Consider the following 27,552-nt stretch of genomic DNA (forward strand, 5'->3'; position numbering starts at 1 on the left):
TCAATCACATTCGGCTGACCCTCAGTAAATACCTTTTGGTCAGAAGGTTAGTTCATTCAGTCAGCAAGTATGTATTGAGAATTCCGTTGCACTGCTAAAATCCCTTCCACTTTGAACATAGCATGGGCAGAAAAGTATTCATTAAAACCTAAACACGTGTATATGTATATTGGTTTGGGGCTGTGCCATGCAATTCTGCAGCTCTGCACTGAGTGTGACTAATAGAGCCACCACACAGTGCCGTGTTGCCCATGTGAGTGGGCCCCACCCCTCAGGTGCATGCGTCCTGAGCTGCTGGCAGAGACCATGGCTCTCTGATACCCTGTCCCTCCCCTCCTTCCTCTTCTAGGGGTCGTATCAAACACCTGGATGTGGTGACCCTCCTCCGGCGGATTCAGCCCCCACTAGGTTTTGGGAAGCTGTGCCCTCACCGAGTGGCTTGCAAAGTAAGAGATAACCGGGTTCATGGGAGGAAGAGGGAAAATAGGGGAGGCGAAGTGCCCATTTCTTGTGATCCTTTAAGGGAATGAACATACTAGTTTATGTGCCTAAAGATTACATTTTAAGGATCCTTCCAGCTCTAAATTCTCAGACTCTATAAGGGAATAAAGGAGTGAATGCCTCCTGTCCCAGCGAGCCAGGGATCCAGTCCTGGATAAAGGACTTTTTCAGCCCGTTCCACTGCACCATCCAGGCATCCTGGGGTGGGAGACTCCCCAGCCTAGGCTAGAGGGGTTAGGCGTTCTTTTCCTGGAGGTGGAGGGCAATTAGAAAGCCCAGGCATTGACTTCAGGGGTCTGCGAGTCTTAAAATTGTACATAAAATCACTAAAATACAAAGTGTCCCAGGGGAGGATCTCTCACTTTCCTTGGATTCCTTAGTGAGACCATGACCCCAAAAAAAGAAAGTGTCATTTCCATCTCTCCCCTCCTCTCTTCTGTGGCCATTCTGCACTCCTTGTTGGGGCAGTAATGAGCTGACAGAGAGGTGGGCGAAGGGAGACCAGAGGGCTGGAGAGAGGAGGAAACTCAGATGGCAGGAATATTCGGCTCTGTGAGAATCCACTCATGGAAAACGCAGATTGAGGGAACACAGAACCTTCTACTTGTGCTCTGTTTACTGAGTTTCTTCTCATTTGTGCCTCTACTTTACTCCAAAAAAAAAAAAAAAAAAAATTTTAAGAGATTTCCAAGGATATAGAAAATATCAGAAAAAAAGGAGTATAAAATAAATGCAAGGTACAAACACCATGCAAGGTGAGGGTGGGCAGGGGTGCAGCCTGGAGGGGGCTAAGGTGCATCCGTTGTGGCCTCCGGATGGGCCTGGGCAGGCTGAGGCCTGGGTGCAAAACTTTCCAGTGGCCACGATCCAGTTCACACCATCCATGAGACTCACCAAGATCTGGTCACTCAGGAAAAGTGTAACCCTTCTAGACACTGAGATTAGCAGGAGGTCACCGTGTGAGCTGACGAATAGCCCCCTTGAGCATGCCCTCGGCATGGATGCCGTGGTGAGCTTCACACCGCGCTTGCTCATCGTGACCCAGTGCATGCTGAAGGCCCCACACCAGAGCTCAGTGCCAGGGAAGCCTGTTCTGGGGGTGTGCTAGGAAAGAAGAGGGCAAGACAGCACTATCCAGTGTCAGCAGGCTTCTGCTCCAGCTTGATGCAGAAGCGTATTTGGCAATACACAGAGAGGACATGTAGCATCTCCTGCAGTCAAAACTCCTGTGATCCCTTCTCTTCTCTGGGCTGTGGGTGAATGCTGCCTGGCAGGTGGGCTCCCAGCATGTGCTGGCGTGCAGCCGGTCTCTGCTGCCCCTGGAGAGCGCACCTGCACGCCTGAGCAGACTTTCGAGCAGGGCGCAAGGTTGGGTGGCCTTCACATCGTTCTGTGGAAGTGAAGGTCTAATGAGGACAAATGTCATACCTCTCCCACTCTGTGAGGAGAGTCACAAGTGGTTGTGGCAAAGGCAAGATTCTCCCCGGAATGCTTCAGGGATCATTCACTCGCTGTCCACTCCAACAACACCCACACAAGCTGCGTGTCTCCCCCAGCATCCTCTGTGTTAGGCCATCCTTGCACTGCTATAAAGAAATACCCAAGACTGGGTGATTTATAAGAAAACAGGTTTAATTGGCCCACAGTTCAGCAGGCTGTACAGGAAGCTTGGCACTAGCATTCTGCTTCTGGGGAGGCCTCAGAAAGCTTCCAATCATGGTGGAAGGCAAAGGGGAGGCAGGTGCCTCACATGGAGAGACAGGGAACAAGAGAGAAGGGGGACGGACCACACACTTAAACAGATCTCATGAGAACCCACTCACCAAGGGGATGGCACCAAACCGTTTATGAGAAATCCACCCCATGATGCAATCACCTTCCATCAGGCCCCACCTCCAATTCTGGGGATTACAGTTCAACATGAGATTTGGGCGGGGACACAGATCCAAACCATATCACTCTGCCACGGTGTTCTGTGGTCCCCTAAGCACCACCTGCCGTCATCACCGGCTTTGCTCCCCTTCCCCTGCAGCGCCTGGTCTCCATGAACATGCCTCTGAACAGCGACGGGACGGTCATGTTCAATGCCACCCTGTTTGCCCTGGTCAGGACAGCTCTGAGGATCAAAACAGAAGGTAAGGGCACCCGTGGGCACTGGGAGAGACACTCAGAAGGTCTAGCAGACAATCAGAGAGGAGCTTGGCAGCCTGCACAGTGCTCGAGGGACCTTCCTGCCCCAGACAGCATCCAAGCGGGGATACAGGGGTGACCTGCGTTCCAGGACATCACAGGGCCCCAGCCTGCTCATGACTTATTTGCTTCCTGAATGGTCTCCCTGCCTCTAGCTCAGGGGTATCCAATCTTTTGGCTTCTCTGGGCCACATTGGAAGAAGAATTGTCTTGGGCCACACATAAAATACACTAATGATAGCTGATGAACTAAAAAAAAAAAAAATCACAAAATACTCAATGTTTTAAGAAAGTTTACAAATATGTGTTGGGCCACATTCAAAGCTGTCCTGGGCCGCATGTGGCCCGTGGGCTGCAGGTTGGACCAGCCTACTCCGGCTTATTCATTTTGAACTCTCGCTTTCCATGAAACTCTGGGACTCATTCTGGTGGCATCTTAAAAGTCAGAGGGTATAGCTCACAAAACAGGAGACGGGTGTTAGCTGAAGCAGGACCAACCCCTGTCTAAAAGGACTTAACACTGGCTACAGGTGGATGTCTCAAATGCTCAACTCATTAAATTAATAGGACTGTGCTGGGAAGACATGTGTGGGAAAGGGGACATAGTGACAAGTGGTGGCCGTGGTGGAGGTCATCGCACACACTGTGTGGGCTGAGCCTGGCTCAAGGCTCTCAGCCAGCGGACAGGTGAGGATTCAGACCTCACCGGTGCCACCTAGTCAAACCGGGCTCCCTCAGGGCTGTGTCCACCTGGAGGGGCCCTTCTAGTTTTCACGAGGCACCCTAAGGGCTAGCAGCAGCCTGAGCGAGATAATCTGCTCACTTTATGATGGATAAGAGTTTGTGAACCACTGTAGGAAAGGCTGTATTAAATACACCTAAGAAGATGCCATTTCTCTCCAAGCGTGTCCAGCCTTGGAGTGTCTAGTGTTTCCTAGAGCGTGGTCAAAAGACCACCTGCTGCAGAATCAGCTTTGGACACCCGTTTAAGCTACAGAGTCCCAGGCACCCACGCAGATCTGATGACGCCAAATCCCCGAGCATGGGGCCCAGAAATCTGCATTTTGAACCAGCTACAGAGATGATTCAAACCCACTGGTGTAGTAATTACAGAAAACACAGATGAGACAAGCAGTATGTTTCCTTCCCCTTCCTACACTTCCAGCTTAAAGCTCAGGCTGTCTGTCAGTGTGTTCCTCTGGGGCAACAGAAGGAGCCCTTGGCAGGGAGATGGGAGACTCGAATCTAAATCCCTGCTCTCTCACTAATGACATGAGTATGAGCCATTTACTCTGTCTCTACTTCAGTTGCTTCGTTGGTAGACTAGAGAAAGGTGATGACATCTGGGAATTTAATTCATTGAATAACCCAGACATGGACCTTCTCTCAGTTAGATCCTTCAGAAAAAATAACAGAAACATTTGAAATGAAGTGAAACAAGAACCAGTCCACCAAGACAGAAATCAAAATAATTAGCTGATTTTTAAAAAAATAAAAATAGGAGCCAGGCATGGTGGCTCACGCCTGTAATCCCAGCACTTTGGGAAGCCGAGGCAGGTGGATCAGCTGAGGTCAGGAGTTCCAGACTAGCCCGGCCAACATGGTAAAACCCCATCTCTACTAAAAATACCAAAAATTAGCCAGGCATGGTGGTAGGCACCCGTAATCCCAGCTACTTAGGAGGCTGAGGCAGGAGAATAGCTTAAACCTGGGAGGCAGAGGTTGCAGTGAGCTGAGATCACACCACTGCACTCCAGCCTGGGCGACAGAGTGAGACTCCATCTGAAAAAATAAAATAAAATAAAAATAGGACAAGTTCCGCTACTAAACTGAAAAAAAAAAGCAAAGGCTAAAAAAATACACCATCAGTAGCCAATGCAATCACTCAATCTGAAATGGGTGTAAATAGGCCTATTTCTGACTACCAGAAAACAAAAACACACTTTTTTTTTTTAAATGGATCTTACTCTGTCACCTGGAGTGGCTGGAGTGGAGTGGCGCAATCTCAGCCTCCTGCAACCTCCAACTCCCTGGTTCAAGCCATTCTCCTTCCTCAGCCTCCTGAGTAGCTAGGATTACAGGCATGCATCACCACACCCAGCTAATTTTTGTATTTTTAATAGAGACAGGGTTTCACCATGTTGACCAGGATGGTCTCAATCTCCTGACCTCGTGATCTGCCTGACTGGGCCTCCCAAAGTGCTGGGATTACAGGCATGAGCCACCGCGCCCGGCCAAAACACACATTTAATTCACACATATATGTGTATAACAAGGAAGAAAACTAGGAAGAACATGTGTTCATATGTTAACATTGATTATCATGAGTAGAAAGATCAGCAGTGACATCTACCTTACTCCTTTAGTTTTTTTACTTTCCAAATTTTCTGCAAGGAGTGTTACTACCCTATGTTCCGAGGGAAGAAGAGGCGATATAAATGACTGCCAGGAGGAATATGCTGTAATACTTAAAGCTTAATATAAATTGAGGGTGTAAGATTTTGTTCCCTAGAGGAACAAAAGACAGGCAGGTATGGAAGCAAGGATTCGGCAAGGCCGAAGGTTCACTGTCAAAGCAAGCCACCTGCCAACTACGGAAGACCAATAGCTAGTAACAATGCGAAAGACTGATCAATCAAATGCAGAGACCCAATTCTGAGGAAATAAGAGTTCCAGAGAAAAGGGGAGAAGCCAGCCATGTGGGAACTACAATCATGTCAAGAATTAAAGACTATCTTTTAAACACAAAGACGTTTCAGAACAGCTACCAAAGGGCCCGTAATGCCCCCACCGAAGGGTGAGCCTTCATCAGACACGGGCCCTCCACAATCTTGTTAAAATCTTAAGAAAGGAAGACAAAGTCACGTCTTAGAAACAACTAGAAAGAAATGGGAGAAGGCACCTACATTTGTGAAGATAAGGCTGGCATCAGTCCTCACCATTCAGACATCTCAGCCTGGAAGGAATTGGGGAGAAATTAACACCTACCTCAGAGAACCAGAGCTCTCATCCCATGTCCAGCACCAAGCCAAACAAGCTTTTCTCTTGGAACATAGAAGGAAGATATTGAAAAATACTCAGATGACATGAAACAATTGTCGGTGAACTTCCACAACTACATAGACCGTCATGAGAATAAATTAAGGCTGATTAAAAAAAATGAAAGGTCCTTTTGGAAGCTATGTTAATTTCTTTTTTTTTTTTTTTTTTTTTTTTTTTTTTTTTTTTTTTTTTTTTTGAGACAGAGTCTCGCTCTGTCGCCCAGGCTGGAATGCAGTGGCCGGATCTCAGCTCACTGCAAGCTCCGCCTCCCGGGTTTACGCCATTCTCCTGCCTCAGCCTCCCGAGTAGCTGGGACTACAGGCGCCCGCCACCTCGCCCAGCTAGTTTTTTGTATTTTTTAGTAGAGACGGGGTTTCACCGGGTTAGCCAGGATGGTCTCGATCTCTTGACCTCGTGATCCGCCCGTCTCGGCCTCCCAAAGTGCTAGGATTACAGGCTTGAGCCACCGTGCCCGGCCCAGCTATGTTAATTTCTTAGGTCTGCTGTAACAAATGATCACAAACTGGGCAGCTTGAAACAAGAGAAAGTTCTCTCAGTTTAGGAGGCCAGAGGTCTAAAACTAAGGTGTCAGGAGGATTGGTTCTTTCAGGAGGCTGTGGGGAGAATCTGTTCCACCCTTTCTCCAGCTTCTGAGGGCTGTGGACGATGCCTGGTGTGCACTAGCTCACGGCAGCATCACGCCATCTGTGCCTCCATCTTCACATAGCCTCCAGGGTCTTGGTTCCTCTCCTTATAAGGACACCAGCCACATTGGACTTAGGGCCCACCCTCATCCAGAATGGCCTCATCTTAACTAATTACACTGGTGAAAATCCTGTTTCCAACGAAGGCCACACTCTGAGGTTCTAAGCAGACATGAATTTTGGGAGGACACCATTCAGCCCAGTCCCGAAGCCAAGTATATTTGAATACCGTGTGTGTTAGGATCTTGTGTGTGTGTTAGGATCTTGTACTGCGTGTGTCAGAAACCTCCAGCTACCTCTCCCGTGAAGGGGATTGATCGCCGGGAGTCGTCCCCTGCCTTCAGGTCCTGTTTGGATCTGGCATTCAGGGAGCTTGGGATTCCGTCAGTCCCTCTCCTGCCACCTCTGCATGCTCTGCCCTGTGGCCCCGGAAGTGGATTTGAACCCAGGCAGTCTGACACGAGAGCCCTCCACCACGATACTGAACCGCCAGTCCTGTGCAAGAGCAGTAAACATCCCATGTTGGCTTCCTATTCTGCAAAGCAAATCACTACAAGCTTTTCAGCTTAAAAAGATACCCTGTTGCCGGGCACGGTGGCTCATGCCTGTAATCCTAGCACTTTGGGAGGCCGAGGCGGGCGGATCACCTGAGGTCGGGAGTTTGAGAACAGCCTAACATGGAGAAACCCTATCTCTACTAAAAATACAAAATTAGCTGGGCGTGGTGGTGCATGCCTGTAATCCCAGCTACTCGGGAGGCTGAGGCAGGAGAATTGCTTGAACCCAGGAGGTGGAGGTTGCAGTGAGCCGAGATCGTGCCATTGCGCTCCAGGCAGGGCAACAAGAGCAAAATTCGGTCTTCAAAAAAAAAAAAAAAAAAGATACCCCGTTATTAGCTCATGGTTTTGCAGGTCAGAAGTCCAGCAGTGGTGAAGCTGGGCTCTCATAAGGCACATCCAGGATATTGATCAGGCCATGGTCTCTTCTGGAGGCTCTGGGGGAGATCACGTTGTTGATGGGATTCATCCGTTGCAATTGTAGGTCTGAGGTCCCCACTTTCCTGCTGGTTGACAGCTGGGGACCCCCTCAGCTCCTAGAAGCAGCCTCTCTAAGTTCAGCCCACACGAGTGTTTGCTTTCTTCCAGGCCAGCTGGAGAGGACTCTGCTTGTAAAGGGCTCGTGACTAGGTCAGGTCCTCCTAACCTCCCTGTCTTAGGTCATGGGTGCCGTGTGCCATATAATCTAATCTCAGGAGTAAAATCTCTGATGGTTAGGGGCCCAGGGGTTTGGCAACGTGTATACTCTGGTGAGGAGCATCTTAGAATCCTGTCCCCCACGTCTGCCCTTACAGCTGTAAGGAGGCTCTGCTTTCCTTTTTCACCACTGTAAGGCTGGGACCCCAGAGGCTGCACAGGGCAGGCATCTAAGTAGGGCAACTCAGGACAGAGCCCTCATTGACAGATGTACCCTCCTATCGTCCATGTTCCCTGTGGCTGCCCAACGAGTTCCATGAGAAATGCCACCCATGGGGACCCCCTACTGCCCGTGGCGGGGCCATACGTGTTCCAGCTGCTGAGCGCATGGCCGCCATTGTTCCTGCCCAGGCGCTGGGCTCAGTCCACAAGGAAGAGCACTGAGTGCCGGAGGAGGGGCCCCCTGGCTGGCCTGAGCCACAGGCAGGGGGAAGGGGAGAGGAATGGCATTGGACAGGGCACGAGAGGGAAGGGGGAAGGAAGGAAGGTGGAGAGAGGAAGGGGAAGAGGAAGGAGGTAGAAAACGGGAAGACTGGGGAGAAGTGAAGCCAGCGAGAAAGAAACTGATGTGTCAGGTTGCGTGGGGCAGACGCCACCATCTGTGGCTTCCTACCTTACGCAGAGGGACCCAGCCCATCAGAGGCCCACCAAGGGGCTGAGGATCCTTTCCGCCCTGCAGGGAACCTCGAACAGGCCAATGAGGAGCTGCGGGCCATCATCAAGAAGATCTGGAAGCGGACCAGCATGAAGCTGCTGGACCAGGTGGTGCCTCCTGCAGGCGGTGAGTGCTCCCTGGACCCCGCACCTTGGCCACAACCTGGCCGTGCCTTCCTCGGCCTGCCTCTCCTCCAACGGTGGCACCCTTAGAATGTGGAAGCATCCCCTGAGACTTGCTTCCTGAGTCCCCTAGGCTTGCTGGAGTTCTGCCTTCAGACCCTTCCTGCGGGACTCAGAGGCCCTGTTGGTTAGAAGGGACGCAGGTGCAATGCCCTGCACAAACTCAGAAACAGAATGTCAGGCTGGAAATCTGGTGCAACCCTGCTTTTTACATGGGGTAACAGGCGAGTCCCTGATGCTTAGGGGTTTGGCAGAACATCTAAGGAAACTCCACAAAGTGTAGGTTTCCCATAAACCTATTGCTGTAGGATTGCTCTAAGGCCCTGAAAGGAGAATCCCCTGAGATTCCTCCCGTCTTGGATGGAATTCTTTTTGTTCTTCCAAGAGCAGTGTTTCTTGACCCTGTCAAGCTCCAAATCCCTTTTTATAGCAAAGGGTTTATACTGCCTTTACTATGACCCCGAATGAAAATTATAGATAATATAACTTTCCTATACATATAATTTCCAAAATATTAATATAATGCCTTCACTCTAACATAAAATCTATTAAAAGCAGATATTTCCAATATGTAAATACTCAGGCATAACTATACCAGAAGGTACATTTAACTGATGAGATCTTCTCATGTACACACAACACAGGAAGTAAGACAATTGGGTTCACAGGAAGTAAGACAATACTGAATACTGTCAACACTTTGTATCTGTCATTTTGAAATAAGGGGTAAATCAGTGTATTAAATAACTGTGTGTATAAATAGCCCCCCACACATAAACACACACATGTACTTACACGTATGCAGAATAACCATGACATGACACTTACAGTGAGTGACCCAGACACCGCAAAGAGCATCGCCATCAGGAATCCAGTTTTCCAAAACGCGAACCTCTCTCAGCCAAGTTTAAACACTCCAAGGTATAGTTTTCGTCAATTTACACAGCAGTTGTATTCCTGGAAATTTTTAGGTATGTTAAAACCATGCAAAACAATATCCTATGTTCATTTGCAAAATGGAATTATGTTCTGAGCTCAGAGAATCCTAAGCAGAATCATGGATGTGTGGCATAAACTTGAAAGCCCTGCAGGGTGCAAAGCTGCGATTGCAGAACATGCCTGCACTTCAAGGGACAGGTCTGGAGCTGCCGAATGCCAGTGGCACCCCCACAGTACCCTGACAACTAAAAACCATCCCACACATTTACTGTGCCCTCCTTAAGAGGCGACACCACTTGTGTTAAGAACCACTTGCCAGAGTGAAAGCCAGACTTGGGCTAAGTGAAAATCTCACCAGTGCCATGTGATATTTTACATACATCATTTTATTGAATCCTGACAACATTTCTGTGAAGTTTGCTCAGGGAACTAAAGTTCTTAGAAGCTAAGTTGCTGACCCAAGGTTACCTGGAGAGTCCAGAGCAGATTCAGGATTCAAACCCAGGCCCCAGGGGACCTTGTCCCACCATGCAGTTCTTCCTTCCCGACTATGCGGGAGAGGGGACCCTGGGTTTTTCCCTCCCATGTGGAAAGGGGGTGCTTGCCAGAGAAGGGAGGGGTCATCACTGCTATGGATTTGGCTGTTTTGGAGGGACAGGTAGGAGGAGAACCCTCACCAGCCCCTAGGTCTGTCTCTTGGGCCCGTTGCATCTCTTCACAGTGAACCAGGAGGTGGACCCAAGGGGCTCCTTACCAGGCATGAAATGTTTGCTGTAGGAACTTATGGCTTCTCCACCACCAGGTTCACTCCCAGGACAGGGACTGATGATGTCACATGTAATCTTGGGTATCCAGCCCAGCAGGGGTGCAGCCAAGCCACCTGGCACAAAAACCCAATCTGGTTTGAAAGAAAAATCCAAACTTCCATGGGAAGAAAGCCGTCCTTCCAGCAGCCCCTCCCTCCAAGCTGAGCTGAACTGATTTGCACTTGGAAGAGGGGCCAATTGATGAGGGACATTTGAAGCTCTGGAATCAAATAAGAGTCAGCAAATATCAGTAAAGTTTAAAAAAAAAGTGGGAAATAATTTTGATGATAGGCTACCTTTTCCTTAAAAAAAAAAAAAAAAAAACGGGCTAAGAATATGTTTGATGATTTACATAACCAATTTGCACTAAGAATCTCCGAGAAAACACTCGAGAAACTAGATTGTCTACAGGAGGTGATGACTAGGCAGATAAGGGCTGTGGCGGGAGAGAGTTTTCACCATAAGCCTTTTTATGTATTTTTTTTTCTCTTTTTAAGCCTTGTGAATGTACTACCTCTCCAAAAAAATTAAACCTAAAAAGTTTTAGAAAGTTTTGGATGCTGAAAAAAAAAAAAATGAATGAAGTTCAACTGAATTCCCTCTTACCCCCTCTCCCCTCTCCATACGTCTCAGATGATGAGGTCACCGTTGGCAAGTTCTACGCCACATTCCTGATCCAGGAGTACTTCCGGAAATTCAAGAAGCGCAAAGAGCAGGGTCTTGTGGGCAAACCCTCCCAGAGGAACGCGCTGTCTCTGCAGGTGAGGGCCTGGGGGCGGGCCCACACTCCAGGAAGGTCCCGGTCATTGCCTCTGACCTCCAGTCAGGGTCCCAGTCCCTCCTCAGCAGGCTGGAGGCCAGGTCCCTGCAGAGGGAACCTTTCAGAGAACTCCAGACCTTTCCAAAGATGGCTGTGAGAAGGGGGTGATGTGCCCTTCCCCACCTGCCACCCACCGACTGCCCTCCATGGTCCTGCCTGCTGTCATAGCCCCCAGATCTCTCAAACACTTCACTGAGGCTCCCATGACAGCCCCTGACCCTTGGTGCCCCCTCCTAATGAGCCTTCATCCCTCCTGGATGGGCGAGTGGATTCTTCCATCAGAGGGCAGCCCAGCCCCCAGTTCACACGCAGACAAACCTTCCGGAGGGTGGACTGGCTGGGTGGAGGATGCCAGGGCCCTGGAGGGACAGGCCTTGGCCCGAGGCTATGGCTGGCTGGCGAGCTTGGAGGAAAGGGAGCACGGTCCTCACCATCCTCCCCTTGGGTTCCAGGCTGGCTTGCGCACGCTGCACGACATCGGGCCTGAGATCCGACGGGCCATCTCCGGAGACCTCACCGCTGAGGAGGAGCTGGACAAGGCCATGAAGGAGGCTGTGTCCGCTGCTTCTGAAGATGACATCTTCAGGGTGGGTGGTGCCATGGCGCACTCTCGGCCTCTATATAAAGTTCAGTTTGGAGCAAGAGGGTGGGCTGGGGTTCTGCGGGGAACGTCCAGGGGAAAGAGCTGCACCAGAGGAGAGGGCCACTTCCAGGCTCTTCCTGATTCGCTGTCTCCTCACCCCTTTGCCTTTTCCAAGCCTGACTCCATCCCATGGCAGGGCTCCGTGGAAATAGTGGCTCCCAGTGTCACTGGCTCTCAGTGAAGTGGGAAGGAGCCCCCTCCCTAAGTGAAATGTTTCCTAGGAGAAACTTCTACATTAGAAGTTACAAAGTGGTCACCCCGGGGCACATCTAATCTGCAGGCTTGTTTTGTTTAATATTTGAAAGTCTGGCACATTCAGGTCAAAATCAAGATTTCTGGCATTCCTTGGGAAAGTCAGGAGACCTGGCACTTTTGAGCTTGCATTCCCACAGGGCAGCAGAGGGCTGGAGCCTAGTGGCGGTTGCCCTTTGAGATGGAGCATAGCGTCTGTTCTCCAGATCTCGAAGACCCCTCCAGTCCTTCCCTTCCCCTCTCCTTTCCTGGAGACTGAAGCTGCCCAGCAGTTGCGATAGTGAAAATTAAAAAGGCTGTTCTGGAATGAGGGGCATTTATCACTCACTTGTGTTGCCTGCCTCACCCCGCTGGTGTTTGGTTACAAATCCTTCTGTAGCAAGGGAGAAGCTGCCAGCCATAATTGTGCAGGGCCCTGCTTACACCTCTCTCTCCCGGCCTCGGGCCCAGTTCCCAGGCTGTGGAACACACAGGGGGCAAGCTGAGCCCATCCTGCCCCTGCTCCGTCTCTTCCTCATCCTTATTCTCATCACTGGGAGCCATTCATCACTGAGCGGCCTCAGAGACATGGCATGGTGGTGACACAACCCGACAAGACCCCAGAAACCAAAGGCTCAGTCACCAAGGCCCAGGGATGTTCTGATGGTCAAGGGTTGGACCAACCTTGCAAATAGCTACTTGCCCACTTCCCCAGGACAAGGAAAAGAATACTGGGGAAAAACACTGGCTCCAGGTTTTAAATCTCTCCGAGTCCCCGAGGGGAAAAAAGACCGTCATGCAGGAAATTTTTCATATTCAAAACCATTTGGCCAACACAGCTTTTAGCTCTGTGACCACATTGGATTTCCATTTTTTTAATCTGGTTAGAATCTTCTGGTTGCTCTCTCAGCCCCCGCCCCCACGATGTGCTGGCTGCTCTTAGGGACCACCATCCTGGACGTGCCCTGGAAACTCACCCCAGCCCAGGGGCTTCACTGGAAACCTCCAGGGCAGCTTGTACCAGCGACAGCCCCTTGCTCAATCCCATCCCCACTGGTGGGTGGGTTCTCCCAGCTGCCACAGAGGGGAGCCTGGAGCCTTGAGACTCCGGGTCCCTCCCTCTCTGGAGCTGCCGGGTGTGAAGAAGGTCCTCAGGTGCTCCTGGCTCCCAGCAGGGCTGTTCCTCCCCGAAAGAAGGCAGCCTTCCCTCCCAGGCCCTGTACTTCCCTGACCTGGCTGTGGAGTCTGTTCTCTGGGAGGAGTGGGTGCTGAGGGGCTTATCCTCCACCCGCCCCTCCTTCTTGCCTACAGAGGGCCGGTGGCCTGTTTGGCAACCACGTCAGCTACTACCAAAGCGACGGCCGGAGCGCCTTCCCCCAGACCTTCACCACTCAGCGCCCGCTGCACATCAACAAGGCGGGCAGCAGCCAGGGCGACACTGAGTCGCCGTCCCACGAGAAGCTGGTGGACTCCACCTTCACCCCCAGCAGCTACTCGTCCACCGGCTCCAATGCCAACATCAACAATGCCAACAACACCGCCCTGGGTCGCCTCCCTCGCCCTGCCGGCTACCCCAGCACGGTCAGCACTGTGGAGGGCCATGGGCCCCCCTTGTCCCCTGCCATCCGGGTGCAGGAGGTGGCGTGGAAGCTCAGCTCCAAAAGGTAAGTGGGAGGCTGGCCACCCCACGTGTTGCAACCCTCAGGAGACAGTGGAGGAGACGGAGGCCTCGGTCGGCCACTTGCCCCTCAAGCTTCCAGGAGGTCACTGCCCCAGACCCCAGCAAGAGCAGGAGGCACTATGCTGTCTCCCAAGTCCTGCCCTTGATCAGACATGGCAGGCTCAGGGCAAGTCAGCAGTGTCCTGGCACCGGTTCTCCCTCTCCTCTCCCATGCTCCCTGAGTGGCCCAATGTGATCCTCAGATGTATGCGTTCTGGCTGCACAACAGAAACCATCCTGTCTGCCCTTTACCAAGTCTCTGCCCAAACCTGGCCTTTCTCCCAGCTGAGATGGGAATGGCGTTTCCATTGCTTCCCTGGAGCCCCTTAGCCAGCCTCCCGGGGAGGGCACCCCGCTGTGGGAGGCGCCGTCTGTAGCACTGGCCCATTCTGCCCAGCACAGGATCATTCCTGGAGGTCTTGACTGCACCTCTTATGCCGACTCACTCTTTTCTGCTCGTCCTCTGATCCCCTGGCCTCTAGGATGCACTGCTATGACATGCTGGATGGTGGGACTTCCCTCCCACCCTGGGCCCCCGTGGGGTTCCTCCCTGTCTGCATCAGCAGCTCCGGGGTTCCCCGGTGGGACTGAGAGAGGACACACCCTGCATGGTGCCTGGCCATGCTTAACGGTGCTGCTCTTCCAGAGTGGGACAGTGGCTCCCAGCAGGCGGCACAGCCCCCCAGCATGCCAGGTTCTTGACATGCCTGCCCTCCAGCTCAGAAAATAATAGAGAAGTGGAAGCTTCTCTCTAAACCCCTGGACAGGCCAGGCGCGGTGGCTCAAGCCTGTAATCCCAGCACTTTGGGAGGCCGAGGCGGGCGGATCACGAGGTCAGGAGATCGAGACCATCCTGGCTGACACCGTGAAACCCCGTCTCTACTAAAAAATACAAAAAAAACTAGCCGGGCGAGGTGGCGGCGCCTGTAGTCCCAGCTACTGGGGAGGCTGAGGCAGGAGAATTGCGTGAACCCGGGAGGCGGAGCCTGCAGTGAGCTGAGATCCGGCCACTGCACTCCAGCCTGGGCGGCAGAGCGAGACTCCGTCTCAAAAAAAAAAATAAAATAAATAAAAAAATAAATAAATAAACCCCTGGACAAGTGTCCATCCAAGGAGCAGGCACACCTGCCGCTGGCCTGCCCATCCCTCCAGAGGGCCCATTTTCAAGTGGCTGCATGCAAGCCCATGGGACCCAGGCATTTAATTGTGTCAGACGACAGGCCAGTTTAAAGGACCATCTCCCTGTCTGCTTTCCTTTCTGCAAGGTTGGCTGGTTTTGCCACCCAGAAGCAGCACTGGGGGTGTCCTTCAACTCATGAGGCCTGCACTGCTGCCTTCTCTGCACAGGGCAGTGTGCTCGGCACTGGATTTTAGGTGCTGGCCTGAAGGGCTGGCTTTGCATAGGAGAGGATCTAATCTAGGCATCTAGTCTTGGGGGCCTGTACCTGTTGTGGGGGCCTCATCCTTCTCTGCAACCTCACCCCCCTGCCACAGCCTTTGAGGACTCAAGTCCTGGGTCCCCACACTCCCTTCTCCCCTCTGGCCTCCTGAAGCCTCTGCTTAAAAGAGGGCTCCATGTCCGTCTTTAGCATCTCAGGGTGACTTAAATTCCCCCCTCTAAGGGCATTTTCATATGAAGCTTTGTTCTCTGTGACATAAGGGGAGAGGGATGTTTAGAGGAGCTGGGGGAGGAGACCCCAGGGGATTTCCTTGTCCCACAGATACATCTCTCCACATAGCAAAACACATGCAGAGCACCCAGCACAGTGCCCAGCACACAGTCAGTGCTCGTGAAATGTCAGTTCCCTCTGCCCACTGCAGTGGGTACAAACACCACACAGGGCATCAAGCCTCAGCTTGGTTAAGAAGGGGAACATAGCCCACGTCCCAGCTCCCTCATCCCTGTGTCGCAGCTCAAGGCTAAGGGCAGCTCAGGCCCTCATTGCTTGTGCTGAGGATGGGCCAGCACGTCCTGTGCCCGGTGGCCCCCAGAAGTGCTGTTGCCTGCTGCTGCTCTGCGTCTCCAGCTCCTCCCTCCGTGCCTCACCAAAGCCCACTCCACCTCTCTCCCCTCCCAATCCCCCTGGAGCTCCTGCCTCTCATCTTTCCTTCCACTGCGGGGCGGGTGGCAGTCTGCAGTCCTCCTCTTCCTCGAGAGAGAATTGCTTCCACCCTGCCTGAGATGTTCAGAGCCAGGGCACTGATCTAGCATTCGGCTCTGAGACGATGGACCAGGATCTTTCCCTGATGCCCTCAGGGGGGTCTGAGGATAAAGTGGGCCCAGCATGCAAGGTCTATAGAAAGCAAGACAGAGGGAGGCACTGAGCTGAGCTCAGACAGGAAAAGGAAGAGCTCGTGATCCAGAGCTAAAGAAGACATGACCCAGTGAGCAGAAGACCCTGTCCCAGCAGGGAAAGCCACGCCCTGGTGTGGGAGGGTCTGGAGCTCAGGAGGGATTCAGGCTTAGCAGGGACTCAGGCTCACTGCCCTCTGCTCAGGAGAGCAAACCCCTCTAGGCGAGGCTTCCTCTCTGTGTCTTTACCCCAGGGTGCCAGTGTCAGAATCAAGGGCACCATCAAAATAGGATGCCAGGGACTTCTCAGCTATGCCAGATGCCAAAGACGCAGGTGTCATAGCTGGGGGTGAGTGGGAGGCAGCCTCTAAGTCAGGCAGGGCATCTGTCATTCCAATTTCATAGAAAGGGAAACTGAGGCATGAGGTGGACCAAGTGACTTGGACCAGAGGGTAAGTGAATTGGGGTCAGGACTCAGATCTCCCTGGATCCACAGCAGACATCCTTCTCCCAAACGGGACCCTCACTCTAATCTTAACACTTCCACGGATCCATCGGCAATCACAGGAGAACAAAGCACCAGCAACCGTATGCCTGTTGACCTGTGTGTGCTTGTGTTTGTGCACGTGTGCATGCATGCATGTGCGTGCGTGTGTGCTGCTTTACTTGCTGAAGGAAGGGGAGGAGGTTAGCGGTTCCTCATGTTTTTCTTCATCTTGGATATTGTAGGTGCCATTCCGGGGAGAGCCAGACAGCCATGGTGGGTCCGGAGGAGACGTCTCAGGATGAGACCTATGAAGTGAAGATGAACCATGACGCGGAGGCCTGCAGTGAGCCCAGCCTGCTCTCCACAGACATGTGAGCTCTGCTGCCCTCTGCCGAGGCTGACCCAAGTGTGGGAACAAATCTGGGGAGGCAGGGGAAGGTGCCTGAGATCCCTTCTCTGGGGCTGATTGCAGGAGGAGAGGAGATCGTAGAAAAAACATCTGCACCGTATTTCTCATCTCCTCAGTGAAATGGGAGCCCCCATCTCCACACACACACACACACACACACACACACACACACACACACACACACAATGCCCTTTTTAGCTTGGTCTTTCCTCGCCAGGAAAATTTCTGAACATTGTTTTATAAACATTTTAGGCAGTATGACACAGTCATAAATACATTTTCTGGTGAGACTCAGTGCACACATACATCTATTGACAATCACACAAGTGTTTCAAGACACGGCTTATAATAAAGCTGCCCAGAAGAGGGCACTGGTGGCAAAGCCAGGCCTGAGGTTTCTTCTCCTTGCTGGAATTCTTGGAGGATTTTAGCTGCAGATCTAGATTCTTTAGAAGGTTGTGACATTCATTTGGTCACTCATGACTAGCCCTTAAAAGCAGGCACAGCACAGCACAATATAAACTATCGGAACGCGCCAAATGTCACAAAGGTAAGCACGTGCTGTGAAACACTGGCTTAATGGCCCACAGATGTGTATCTGGGGACCGCCTTGTGAAACGTCTTAGGACTGTGGGTGACATCCACAGAGGTTTGAGACACATTGTTTCAGAAGCTTTTCTGGCTCTTTTCACCCTCAAAGCCCCATCTCATCTGTTACTTTATTTGTGACTCACAACAGGCCTCTGAGGCAGGCAGGGCATATGTCGTTTCAATTTTGTAGAAAGGGAAACTGAGGCATGGGGGTTTCCCCGGGGGAAATGCCTGGGTCCCATGGACTTGCACGCAGACACTTGAAAATGGGCCCCCTGGAGGGATGGGCAGGCCAGCGGCAGGTGTGCCTGCTCCTGGGATGGACACTTGTCCAGGGGTTTAGAGAGAAGCTCCCACTTCTCTATTATTTTCTGAGCTGGAGGGCAGGCATGTCAAGAACCTGGCATGCTGGGGGGCTGTGCCGCCTGCTGGGAGCCACTGTCCCACTCTGGAAGAGCAGCACCGTTAAGCGTGGCCAGGCACCATGCAGGGTGTGTCCTCAGCCCCACCGGGGAACCCCGGAGCTGCTGATGCAGACAGGGAGGAACCCCACGGGGGCCCAGGGCGGGAACGAAGCACTCACTGACCCGTCCCAGCATGTCGGTCCCTTCAGTTCCTGAGAGGACTTTAGAGTGAGGAAGGACTAGCCTTGCAGGCTTTTGAAGACAGGAAAGGTGTGGCTGGAGGTGGTGGGAGGGGGCACCAGGCTCCCCACTGTGGGGGTGTAGGGAGAGCGGCAGCCAGGCCAGCACAGCATGTGGCTTCCTGGGGTCCAGTGCTTTCTGCTCAGGAACTGGATGGGAAGAGTAGCAGAAGCGCCTCCTTTTCCCCAGCATAGAAAGAAGAATCCAGTGAGTAAGGAAAAGCACGGAAAGAGTCCCAACCAGCGACTCTTGACAAATCCCTCAACCACCCTGTGCCTTCGTGTCCCCATCAGCAAAACGGGGCGGTGGGGGTGACAGGCCTACTTTTCTGACTCAGCAAAACACAGACAATGTAAAACCAGGAGAAATACCTGAAGTTCCTTATGAGATAATATTCTCTAAGTTGATTTTTAGAGAATACAAACGAATGCCTGACTGCCTACCCTAGAAATCAGAAGAGCATGTATTTTACCCTTTTTTGGTTATTCTAGAGTGCTTGGTGCACCAGGCACTCTGCTAGGTCCTTAAGAATCCAGTCTCCATCCTCAAGGAAATTCCACAAACTAGGAATCTAAGAGGGTCTCAGGAGAGGAAGATAACATGGAGAGTTGCTCACTACCCCCAGAGTGGTACAACCCCCAGGGGTACAGGCGTTCAGCAAAAGTTGAGGGCAGGGTGACCTTAACTGGTACCATGCACAAGGTGAAACAGAAGCTGGGTCTGCAAGAGTGGGGGTGATTTGTGTAAGAACAAAATATAATAGGGAGGCCTTACCTAGCTGAGAATAAGAGCAAGGCTAGAAGGCATAAATACTGCAGTCTACACTCAACCAGCATTCCTGCACGTCTATAAATTATCCAAGTCTCTGTGCTTTGCCACGAGCAGGCGTGGAGTGACCCTCAGAGGTGTGGGGTGGCACCAGGGACCAGCGAGTCAGTGGTCTCATCTGGGAATGAGGTTGGAATGCAACGGTGCTTCTTGGACTCCAGGCTGACCCAGCAGGGATTGTGAATCAAGATTTCAATAAAAATAGAACAGACTAAAGTGGACTCACGAGGGTGCAATGTGTGCACCGAGGGTAACCAAAGGCTATGAGGTTTCATTCCATCAGCTGTGTCTGTGCATGAAGGGAAGGTGTCAAATCTACTTCTCATTGAGTCTCTATCAAAGGCCTGGAAGCCATAGACTAGATGCCCCCTGAGGTCCCTCACAGCCCTGCTGTTCACCTGCTGAGTGACTGTAGAGTGGTTGTAGGCAGCTGCTTATGTGCTCTTGCTGAAGAGGGGGTGGCAGGGCAGGGAGAAATCGGGGGGTAGGGATAAGTTTGGGCTAAAGTTAAGAGTCACTGGGGAAAACAGCATCAGCTCATGCAAACACGGGAGCCAAGGCCATTCCCCAAAAGAACTTCATGGGCCTAGGATTCTTTCTGCTTTCTCAACACCTTTGACCCCAGAGTGCCTTCAATGCCCCAAGTCAGAATTGCAGGCTCACGAGACAGGCTGCAGGTGGGGAGCTGGCAACTCCCACTGAGCAGGCCTGGAAGACGCCAGGGGCAGGCCAGAACTTCTTGGGGTGGCAATTCCCCAAACCTGTCTGTAAGCACAAAGCGGGCGTCCCTTCACTAAGGATCAAAGTGCTTTCCGGGGTGGAGCTGTCCCTGTGGGTGGCCACTTCTCAGCCTCCAGGAACAAGCCCTAAGAGCTCTCTGTTCCAGGCTGTCCTACCAGGATGACGAAAATCGGCAACTGACGCTCCCAGAGGAGGACAAGAGGGACATGCGGCAATCCCCAAAGAGGGGTTTCCTCCGCTCCGCCTCACTAGGTAAATGCACCCCTCGCTCTCCAGATGTGGCCAGTGGTAACTCCCAAGAGAACGCTGGTCAGGTACTCAGGGATGACTGAGAAACCATTGTGGCCTGCCTCAAACCAGCCCCACACAGGGGGGATTTCCAAAGCAAGGAAACAACAATCCAAAGGCAGGATGTGCAGGGATGAGCCCTGGACAGATGCTTCAGAACACGTCTCAGACCAGGGGAGGGGAGAGGAGGGGTGTCTCGGGCCATAGTTATTGCTCCTGGCACCCCACCAGAGTGTAAACCGTCACAGGCCAGCGTCCTGTTTTCCTGCCCTGATCCTGGCTCTCTGGCTGGCTTTGCAGGTCGAAGGGCCTCCTTCCACCTGGAATGTCTGAAGCGACAGAAGGACCGAGGGGGAGACATCTCTCAGAAGACAGTCCTGCCCTTGCATCTGGTTCATCATCAGGTAGCTCACACTTTTGGACAGGCCACTGTCTCCTGCTAGCAGGCCAGACAGTCCCCGGGGTGACGGACAAATCCTGAAGACCTCAGTGGGTCTTGCCTGTCTCAGATGGCTGGCACCTCCTGCCCCTGCCCTAAGAGCCATGCCTGCAAGGCTTCGCACTCCTGTGCAGGTGAGAGCCGCAGCAAGGTCTGCAGCATCGTGGGTGGGGGCCTAGGAAGTGCTGGTGCACAGGAGCTCTTTGTGTGATCCTGAGGACCCAGAGCTGTGGTTTCCACCTGAGCTTTCTTCTTAGGCTGCCACAGATGCCACTGACTCCCCTGACACTGGCCTATGCTGCAGGGCACTCAGGAAGATGCACTTGTACCTAGAGATTGAACATAGCTGGAAATGGTGCTGCACAAAAGTCCATCCAGTGACATAGAGAAGTGATTGAAGAACCCACCAGCAGCATGGCCATGAGTAGGGAATGACATCCACAGAAAGCAGGTCCAGGGAGATTTCATAAGGAAATGTCTCTTGGCATGGCTGACTCCAGCTGAGACAGTGAAATCCAAGATGCCAGGACCAAACTTACCGTAGTATCTCTGAGCTTCAGTGTCATATGAGGCCAGTCTGTTAACCCCAGGCAAACTGAGGTCAGCTTCAGTGTCATATAAGGCCAGTCTATGAACCCCAGGCAAACTGAGGTCAGCTTCAGTGTCATATGAGGCCAGTCTATGAACCCCAGCCAAACTGAGGCCTAAACCTGGGTCTCCCAACATTCTGACCTTTTTAAAGATATGCTCTCTTATAGCATGGACCTGTGTTTTAAATGGACTTATGCTTTGTACCCAGAGGTATTCAACTGCCAATCAAAACTCATAATCAGCATGAGCTGGCCAGTGTGGCCTGGCTGAGTTGATAGTACTTCAGCTCCAAGAAATAAACAGGTTTTCTTAGCCTGTGTGGCGTTGACTTCCACTGGGCTTTCTGAAATAATTAATATGGCCTTACACTTTTCTCAGATTCCCAGGCACCCAGGAGCCCCAGGCTGAGGACCACCATGGGCCGGGGCAGGAGGTGGAAGGATGTGAGGACACTGTGTGTGCTATTTTAAAAGATTTCTAGAAGTCGATTTCACTTATCTGTTCTTGTCGTACTGGTAGGCACGAAACTCTCTTCTTCGTCTCTTTCTCCTCCTGTACTCTGTGACCCTACAGGTGGGCTTTCCCCACCACGGTGTCGCTTTCTCCCGGGAGCACGTCCCGTCAGAGCAGCTCACCCTGCAGAGCCTCTGCCTGGGCAGGTCGTCATGGCAACAGCCAGGCAGGCCTGGTCCCGACCCTCAGGATGCTCAAGAACATTCAGGGACAGAGGGCGCACCATGTGAATCAGTTTTTTTTGTTTGTTTGTTTGGTTTTTTTTTTTTTTTTTTGAGACAGAGTTTCACTCTTGTTGCCTAGGCTGGAATGCAATGGCACGATCTCGGCTCACTGCAACCTCCACCTCCCGGGTCCAAGCCATTCTCCTGCCTCAGCCTCCTGAGTAGCGGGATTACAGGCATGCGCCACCATGCCTGGCTAATTTTGTATTTTTAGTAGAGACAGGGTTACTCCATGTTGGTCAGGCTGGTCTCAAACTCCCGACCTCAGGTGATCCGCCCACCTTGACCTCCCAAAGTCCTGGGATTACAGGCGTGAGCTACCACGCCCGGCCGTGAATCTTTTCATCACAATACAGCACCAGATTTAACAACAGTTCAAAGACAACCTGAGCTGGACACTGGCAGGGTGTTATGAATGGCCCCATTAACTGTAAGAACTAAAACCACAAATACTGGTTTTCCCAACTCTTTGTGAGGTGCACAGTGCTTCTTCGCAGACCTCATTGCACTTGAACCTCACACCCGCCCCACAGCGGGGATGGATAGAGAGCATTTGTTCTCTGGCTTTACAGACATGCGGGCCTCACCCTGCTCTCCATTCTATTGAGGACAAAACCAAGAGCAAGAGAATACACAGCTGGCAGGTGACCAGGCCAGGGCTAAAAGCAGGTTACCACAACTCCACCCAATCCCGGCTTTCAGAAGTTATAGGAGAAGGAGATCACTTCAGACCCAGATGATCCTAAGATGTATTTTGAGATGGTTGAAAGTCATGCCAGGTTGAGAAGGGACCGAGAGGGGGAAACAATGGCATGTGAATGCCAGGCAGGTGGAGCTAGCTGGACGCAGCAGCTGCAAAGCAGTGGTTGCTCAGAAGCAGGGCCCTGCCTTGCTTGGGGTCGGCCACTCCTATTAACTCGGCACTCCTTGTGTGTCCGCAGGCATTGGCAGTGGCAGGCCTGAGCCCCCTCCTCCAGAGAAGCCATTCCCCTGCCTCATTCCCCAGGCCTTTTGCCACCCCCCCGGCCACACCTGGCAGCCGAGGCTGGCCGCCACAGCCCATCCCCACCCTGCGGCTGGAGGGCGCCGAGTCCAGTGAGAAACTCAACAGCAGCTTCCCGTCCATCCACTGCGGCTCCTGGGCTGAGACCACCCCCGGTGGCGGGGACAGCAACACCACCCGGAGAGCCCGGCCCGTCTCCCTCATGGTGCCCAGCCAGGCTGGGGCCCCGGGGAGGCAGTTCCACGGCAGTGCCAGCAGCCTGGTGGAAGCGGTAGGTGACTCACAGACGGGCAGGGGGAGAGGCCACGGGCAGCAAGGGGGCTTGGCGTGCGGAGCTGAGAAGGTGGCACCTGGCTCTTGCCAAATTCATTGCAGTCAGTATCTGAGCCGGACAGACCCTCCCTCTCAGGGCTGCACGAGGGCTGGGATGCGGAAAGCCATGACTGCACAAGAGGCTATGGGCTCTCTTGAGGCGAGGCCCACTGCAGAGGGCAACAGAAAGGACTGAGCAGCTTATCCCGGCCAGAGGCATCTGTGCTGCAGCTGCTCAACATGCAAATGTGAGCCTGGCTGCCTTTATACACAGACAGGCAAGATCCGAGGTGCTCAGGCCTGACTGCCCGTGAGAATCACCTGGGGAGCTTTGGAAACCCAGGACAAATTAACTGATGATTGTTAAAGCTCTTCAATGATTTGAATGTACAGCCAGGTTGAGAGCCACTAGTCTAGAACAAGAGAGCTTTCAGTCCCACGGTGCTCTGCCTGGTCAGAGCGTCTAGTGCCATCCTGGTACCACATTATGAGGGATCTTTGACACACTGGAACAAACCCAAAAGAGGATGACCAGGATGGCAAGGTTCCTAGAAACCATGTCCTAGAAGAACCGGTTCAGGGAGTTAGGGAAGAAACCCTGGAGAGGAGTTGACTATGGAGGGTACAAAACACCTCTTACACCTCGAAACGGGTGGAATGGGGAAAGGGTGGCAGGCCAGAGCAGTTGGCTCAGCCCACCAGCAGGCAGATTTCAGCTCACATGAGGAAGACCTTCCCAACAGCTCTTCCAAATGAGAGGGGCTTGCCTGAAAAGTAGTGAGCCCCCCATCATCAGACATAGCCAAGCAGAGACTGTGCTCACCTGGACATCAGGCTGTCGTGCAGGAGGTGGGGAGTTAAACCAGGTGGCTTCCAAGGTTTACCTCTCAAAGTCTGATATTCCTGTGGCCTTGGTCATCCTGCATTCATTTCACAGACCTCCCATGAGGGCCTACCATGTGCAGGCGCTGTTCTAGGTACAAGGACACAGCTGAGAAACAGAGCTTCTGCTCTCATGAGCTCGCATCATGGTGAGGAAAGACAGATGATAAACACACACGTACAGAACACATCAGGAAGGTCAGGAGTGCCAAAGAAAAACTAAGCAGGGTAAGGAGAGAATAAGTGGCATGGGCAAGGAGCAAGACAAACAGATGCCTGGGAGGAGTGAGTGCCAGGCTGCACTCAGCTTCCCCCCACCCCCTGGCTCAGGAGCCGATTTTCCCATAGCCAGGCACTAAGCAGCCGGTGGGGAGGACGGAGAAGTTTGAGGGTCACTGGCTGGCCCTTCCCAGCAGAAGCAAGGCAGGGTCATGCACCGTGTTTGCACACATACCTCACCCCTAGAAAGGCGGTGGCAGGCAATGGGCAGTGGGCCTGTCTCAGCAGTTTCACCAGGGAGAACAGTTTCTCTGAAAGAATAGTATAAAGGTCCGGTGGGTGTCAGAAGGGAGAGAGGCAGGCTGGGATCTGCTGAGGTAGCAGCAGGGCAGCCTCCCTGGTCCCTCTGAGAGCCAAGCCTACTGTGGGTTTTGTTTTGGTTGTTTTTGAGACAGGGTCTCGCTGTGTCACCCAGGCTGGAGTGTAGTAGTGCAGTCATAGCTCCCTGCAGCTTGTCACTCTGTCACCCAGGCTAGAGTGAGGTGGTGCAGTCACAGCTCCCTGCAGCCTGGGGCTGCTGGGGTCAAATGATCCTCCCACCTCAGCCTCTGGCCTTGCTAAGATCACAGGTGTGCATCACCACGCTCAGCTAATTGTTATAAAATTTTTTGTAGAGACGAAGTTTCCTCGTGTTGCCTGGGCCTGGTCTCGAACTCCTGGGCTCAAGCAGTCCTTCTGCCTGGGCTTCCCAAAGTGCTGAGTGACAGGTGTGAGCCACGGTGCTGGGCCATTAGCAAGTCTTTATATATTTGATGACAGTGTTTGACCACCCCAGCCAAAACTTCTCTGGCCTGCACATCCCTAATTCTTTTGGCAGATGCTCCATCTCTACTTGTTCCCTGTGGGTGCCCCTCCCAACACACACAGGTCCACGTGCGCAGGCACACTTCCCCGAGTGACCCACCAGATACCCCTGGCTCTAGCCCTCAAGAGAAGAGCTGGGCTCCAGGAATAATGTTCCTTTGGTTCTTCATGGCTCCCACCCCGCTCCTTCAGGTCTTGATTTCTGAAGGACTGGGGCAGTTCGCTCAAGATCCCAAGTTCATCGAGGTCACCACCCAGGAGCTGGCGGACGCCTGCGACATGACCATAGAGGAGATGGAGAGCGCGGCCGACAACATCCTCAGCGGGGGCGCCCCGCAGAGCCCCAATGGCGCCCTCTTACCCTTTGTGAACTGCAGGGACGCGGGGCAGGACCGAGCCGGGGGCGAAGAGGACGCGGGCTGTGCGCGCGCGCGGGGGCGCCTGAGCGAGGAGGAGCTCCAGGACAGCAGGGTCTACGTCAGCAGCCTGTAGTGGGCGCTGCCAGATGCGGGCTTTTTTTATTTGTTTCAATGTTCCTAATGGGTTCGTTTCAGAAGTGCCTCACTGTTCTCGTGACCTGGAGTTAACCGGAACAGCGTCTTCATTCATTTCTGTTGGGACAAGACGCGGAGCCTGGGTGCGCGAGCCGCCCTCCGGGAGGAAGGCGCCCGGCTGCGTCTGCAGAGGCGGGGAGAGGAGGCGGCGAGGGTCCCGGGGCGCGAGGAAGGCGCCTGCCCTCTCCCAGCCCGCAGGCCCCGGGCCCAGCCACGCCTCTGCGGGGAGAGCACCCCGGCTTCCCGCGCGCCCTCACCCAAAGGACCCTACAGCAAACGGGTGTCTTTCGACTCTGCTTGTAGAAACCATTTGCACATATTCTGTACGAGCCTCGCTGTCTCCCTAGAGCCAGGGTCCCGCGGATTTGGAGAAGGGAGCGGGGCAGGACTTCCAGGAGGACCCCAGCCCGGCCCGGAGAGGGAGGCGGCGGCCGTCAGGGGCGCGGAGCTTTGGGGATGGGCGTCGGGCCGGCCATGGTGCCGCTCACCCCGACCCGCCCCTGCCCACCTGCGACGGGATCCCCCGACCGGCACGGGCCACGCCGAGCTCCCAGCCAGCCGCCGGCCCGCAGGCAGCGCAAGGGAGGAGCTGCGCCGCCGGGAAGGGGCCGCCGGCTCCGCGCAACCAGGTGGTGCTGAGCTTCCGCTGAGCGCTCTTTTGTTTTGTGGTTTGACACTTTTCTTGACAGCATGTTGCAGTTTCTTTTTGGTTTTGGGTTTTTTTTATTTTTTATTTTGTTTTCCCAGGGGGAGGGGAGGAAGAAGAGTGTTTACAAAGTCCTGTAGCCCCCTCACCTTTCTGTTTTCACTTTTGCCAATGTACATCCGGTTTGGTTTTCTTGTATTATTTAAACGGTTGTGGTTTCCTTTTTCCACGGAGGTTCAATAGAAGCCGCTGCAGGAGAGTTTTACCAACCATTGTGTATGCCCAATAATTTGTTATCATTTCCTTAGGTAGCAACCTATTTTTGTTCTGGTTTGGTTCGGTTTTCTCATGGAAAGGTAATTGCAATGCACTTGATGTGGTCTTGCACATGTGGGTGATAGAGTTGGGTTCCTTTTAATGCTGGGTGTACAGGTGGGTTTGGGAGAGAGGAGCATGCGCGAGTCTCCGAGTGTGTGCGACGCGTGTGTGTGTGGTGGGTTGTCTGTGTGCATATGTCCTATGTATATGCACCCACACCATGTGCCCGTGCACACCAGTGACTACGCAGTCCCCCCTTTCTGGTTTAGCTGTGAGAAGATCTGAATCTGGGGCCATTTGAAAGCAAAAACAAACCACTGTCTCTGCTTCTGAAATGGGAATCAGTAACTCTTTGCATTTTCTGTCCCACAAGATATGCAAAAACAATGCAATAATATTCATTTAAAAATACAATTGTGAGTTGTGTTGGCATTAAAACTGTATTTTAAAAAAAAGACACAGAAATTTAAGGGAAAAACACAAGAAGGCATTTTGCTTCACTATATTCCGTGTAATGTTTTATTGCATTGATAATGTTTCTGTTGAAGAAACCGTTATACTTGAATTCAGGTCAGTTTCAGTATTTTTCAAATATTTTTTTAAAACTGAATTGCAATTGTGCCAAGCGAATATAATGAATTGAATTAAGTTGGTTTTCGGATTCACTTCTTGTATATTTTGCTGCATGTAAAGTAAATCATTTTGTATTTGGAGTGTGACAAGCTTTACCTTTGAACTCTTAAGTGCTTTTCTATATGTGGTTGGGGGAAAGGGAACAAGTTTTCTTTAATTTGCACAATGAGCAAAGGTATCACCAGTGTAGTCATTATTCTGCTCTCCACAAACAGGTTTGGACATTACTGTTTTGCATATCTTGTGTTCGCTTCCTTTTGCCTCAATTTTTCCAAAATCGTTTGCTGGGTATGTTCGTACCGCCTCTTGCTGTGATAGACCAGGACCTATTTTATTCCAGGCTTCACTGTCCACTCTGCTCTGGTCATCCGATTTGGTACTTCTCCA

At 52.4% G+C, this 27,552-nt stretch overlaps 1 protein-coding gene across 6 annotated transcripts in view; it reads left to right on the forward strand.

The window, feature by feature from the left end:
* Window positions 1–27,260, forward strand: part of CACNA1C (calcium voltage-gated channel subunit alpha1 C) — a 250,474-nt gene extending 223,214 nt beyond the window's left edge. For 4 of the 6 annotated variants that reach the window (XM_050747020.1, XM_050747019.1, XM_050747022.1 and 1 more), the window contains 11 exons: window positions 350–446; window positions 2,534–2,636; window positions 8,370–8,471; window positions 10,906–11,033; window positions 11,545–11,679; window positions 13,278–13,630; window positions 16,709–16,837; window positions 19,825–19,931; window positions 20,268–20,371; window positions 22,676–23,008; window positions 25,207–27,260. In XM_050747020.1, the coding sequence (XP_050602977.1) occupies window positions 350–446; window positions 2,534–2,636; window positions 8,370–8,471; window positions 10,906–11,033; window positions 11,545–11,679; window positions 13,278–13,630; window positions 16,709–16,837; window positions 19,825–19,931; window positions 20,268–20,371; window positions 22,676–23,008; window positions 25,207–25,506 (1,891 nt within the window). In that variant the 3' untranslated portion in view covers window positions 25,507–27,260. Of the gene's footprint in view, window positions 1–349; window positions 447–2,533; window positions 2,637–8,312; window positions 8,472–10,905; window positions 11,034–11,544; window positions 11,680–13,277; window positions 13,631–16,708; window positions 16,838–19,824; window positions 19,932–20,267; window positions 20,372–22,675; window positions 23,009–25,206 lie in introns of all 6 variants that reach the window. The other 2 variants (XM_050747023.1, XM_050747018.1) reach the window with 1 other exon arrangement.
* Window positions 27,261–27,552: the final 292 nt, after the last annotated feature.

Source organism: Macaca thibetana, chromosome 11, assembly GCF_024542745.1.
Source record: "Macaca thibetana thibetana isolate TM-01 chromosome 11, ASM2454274v1, whole genome shotgun sequence".
NCBI classification, from domain to species: Eukaryota; Metazoa; Chordata; class Mammalia; order Primates; family Cercopithecidae; genus Macaca; species Macaca thibetana.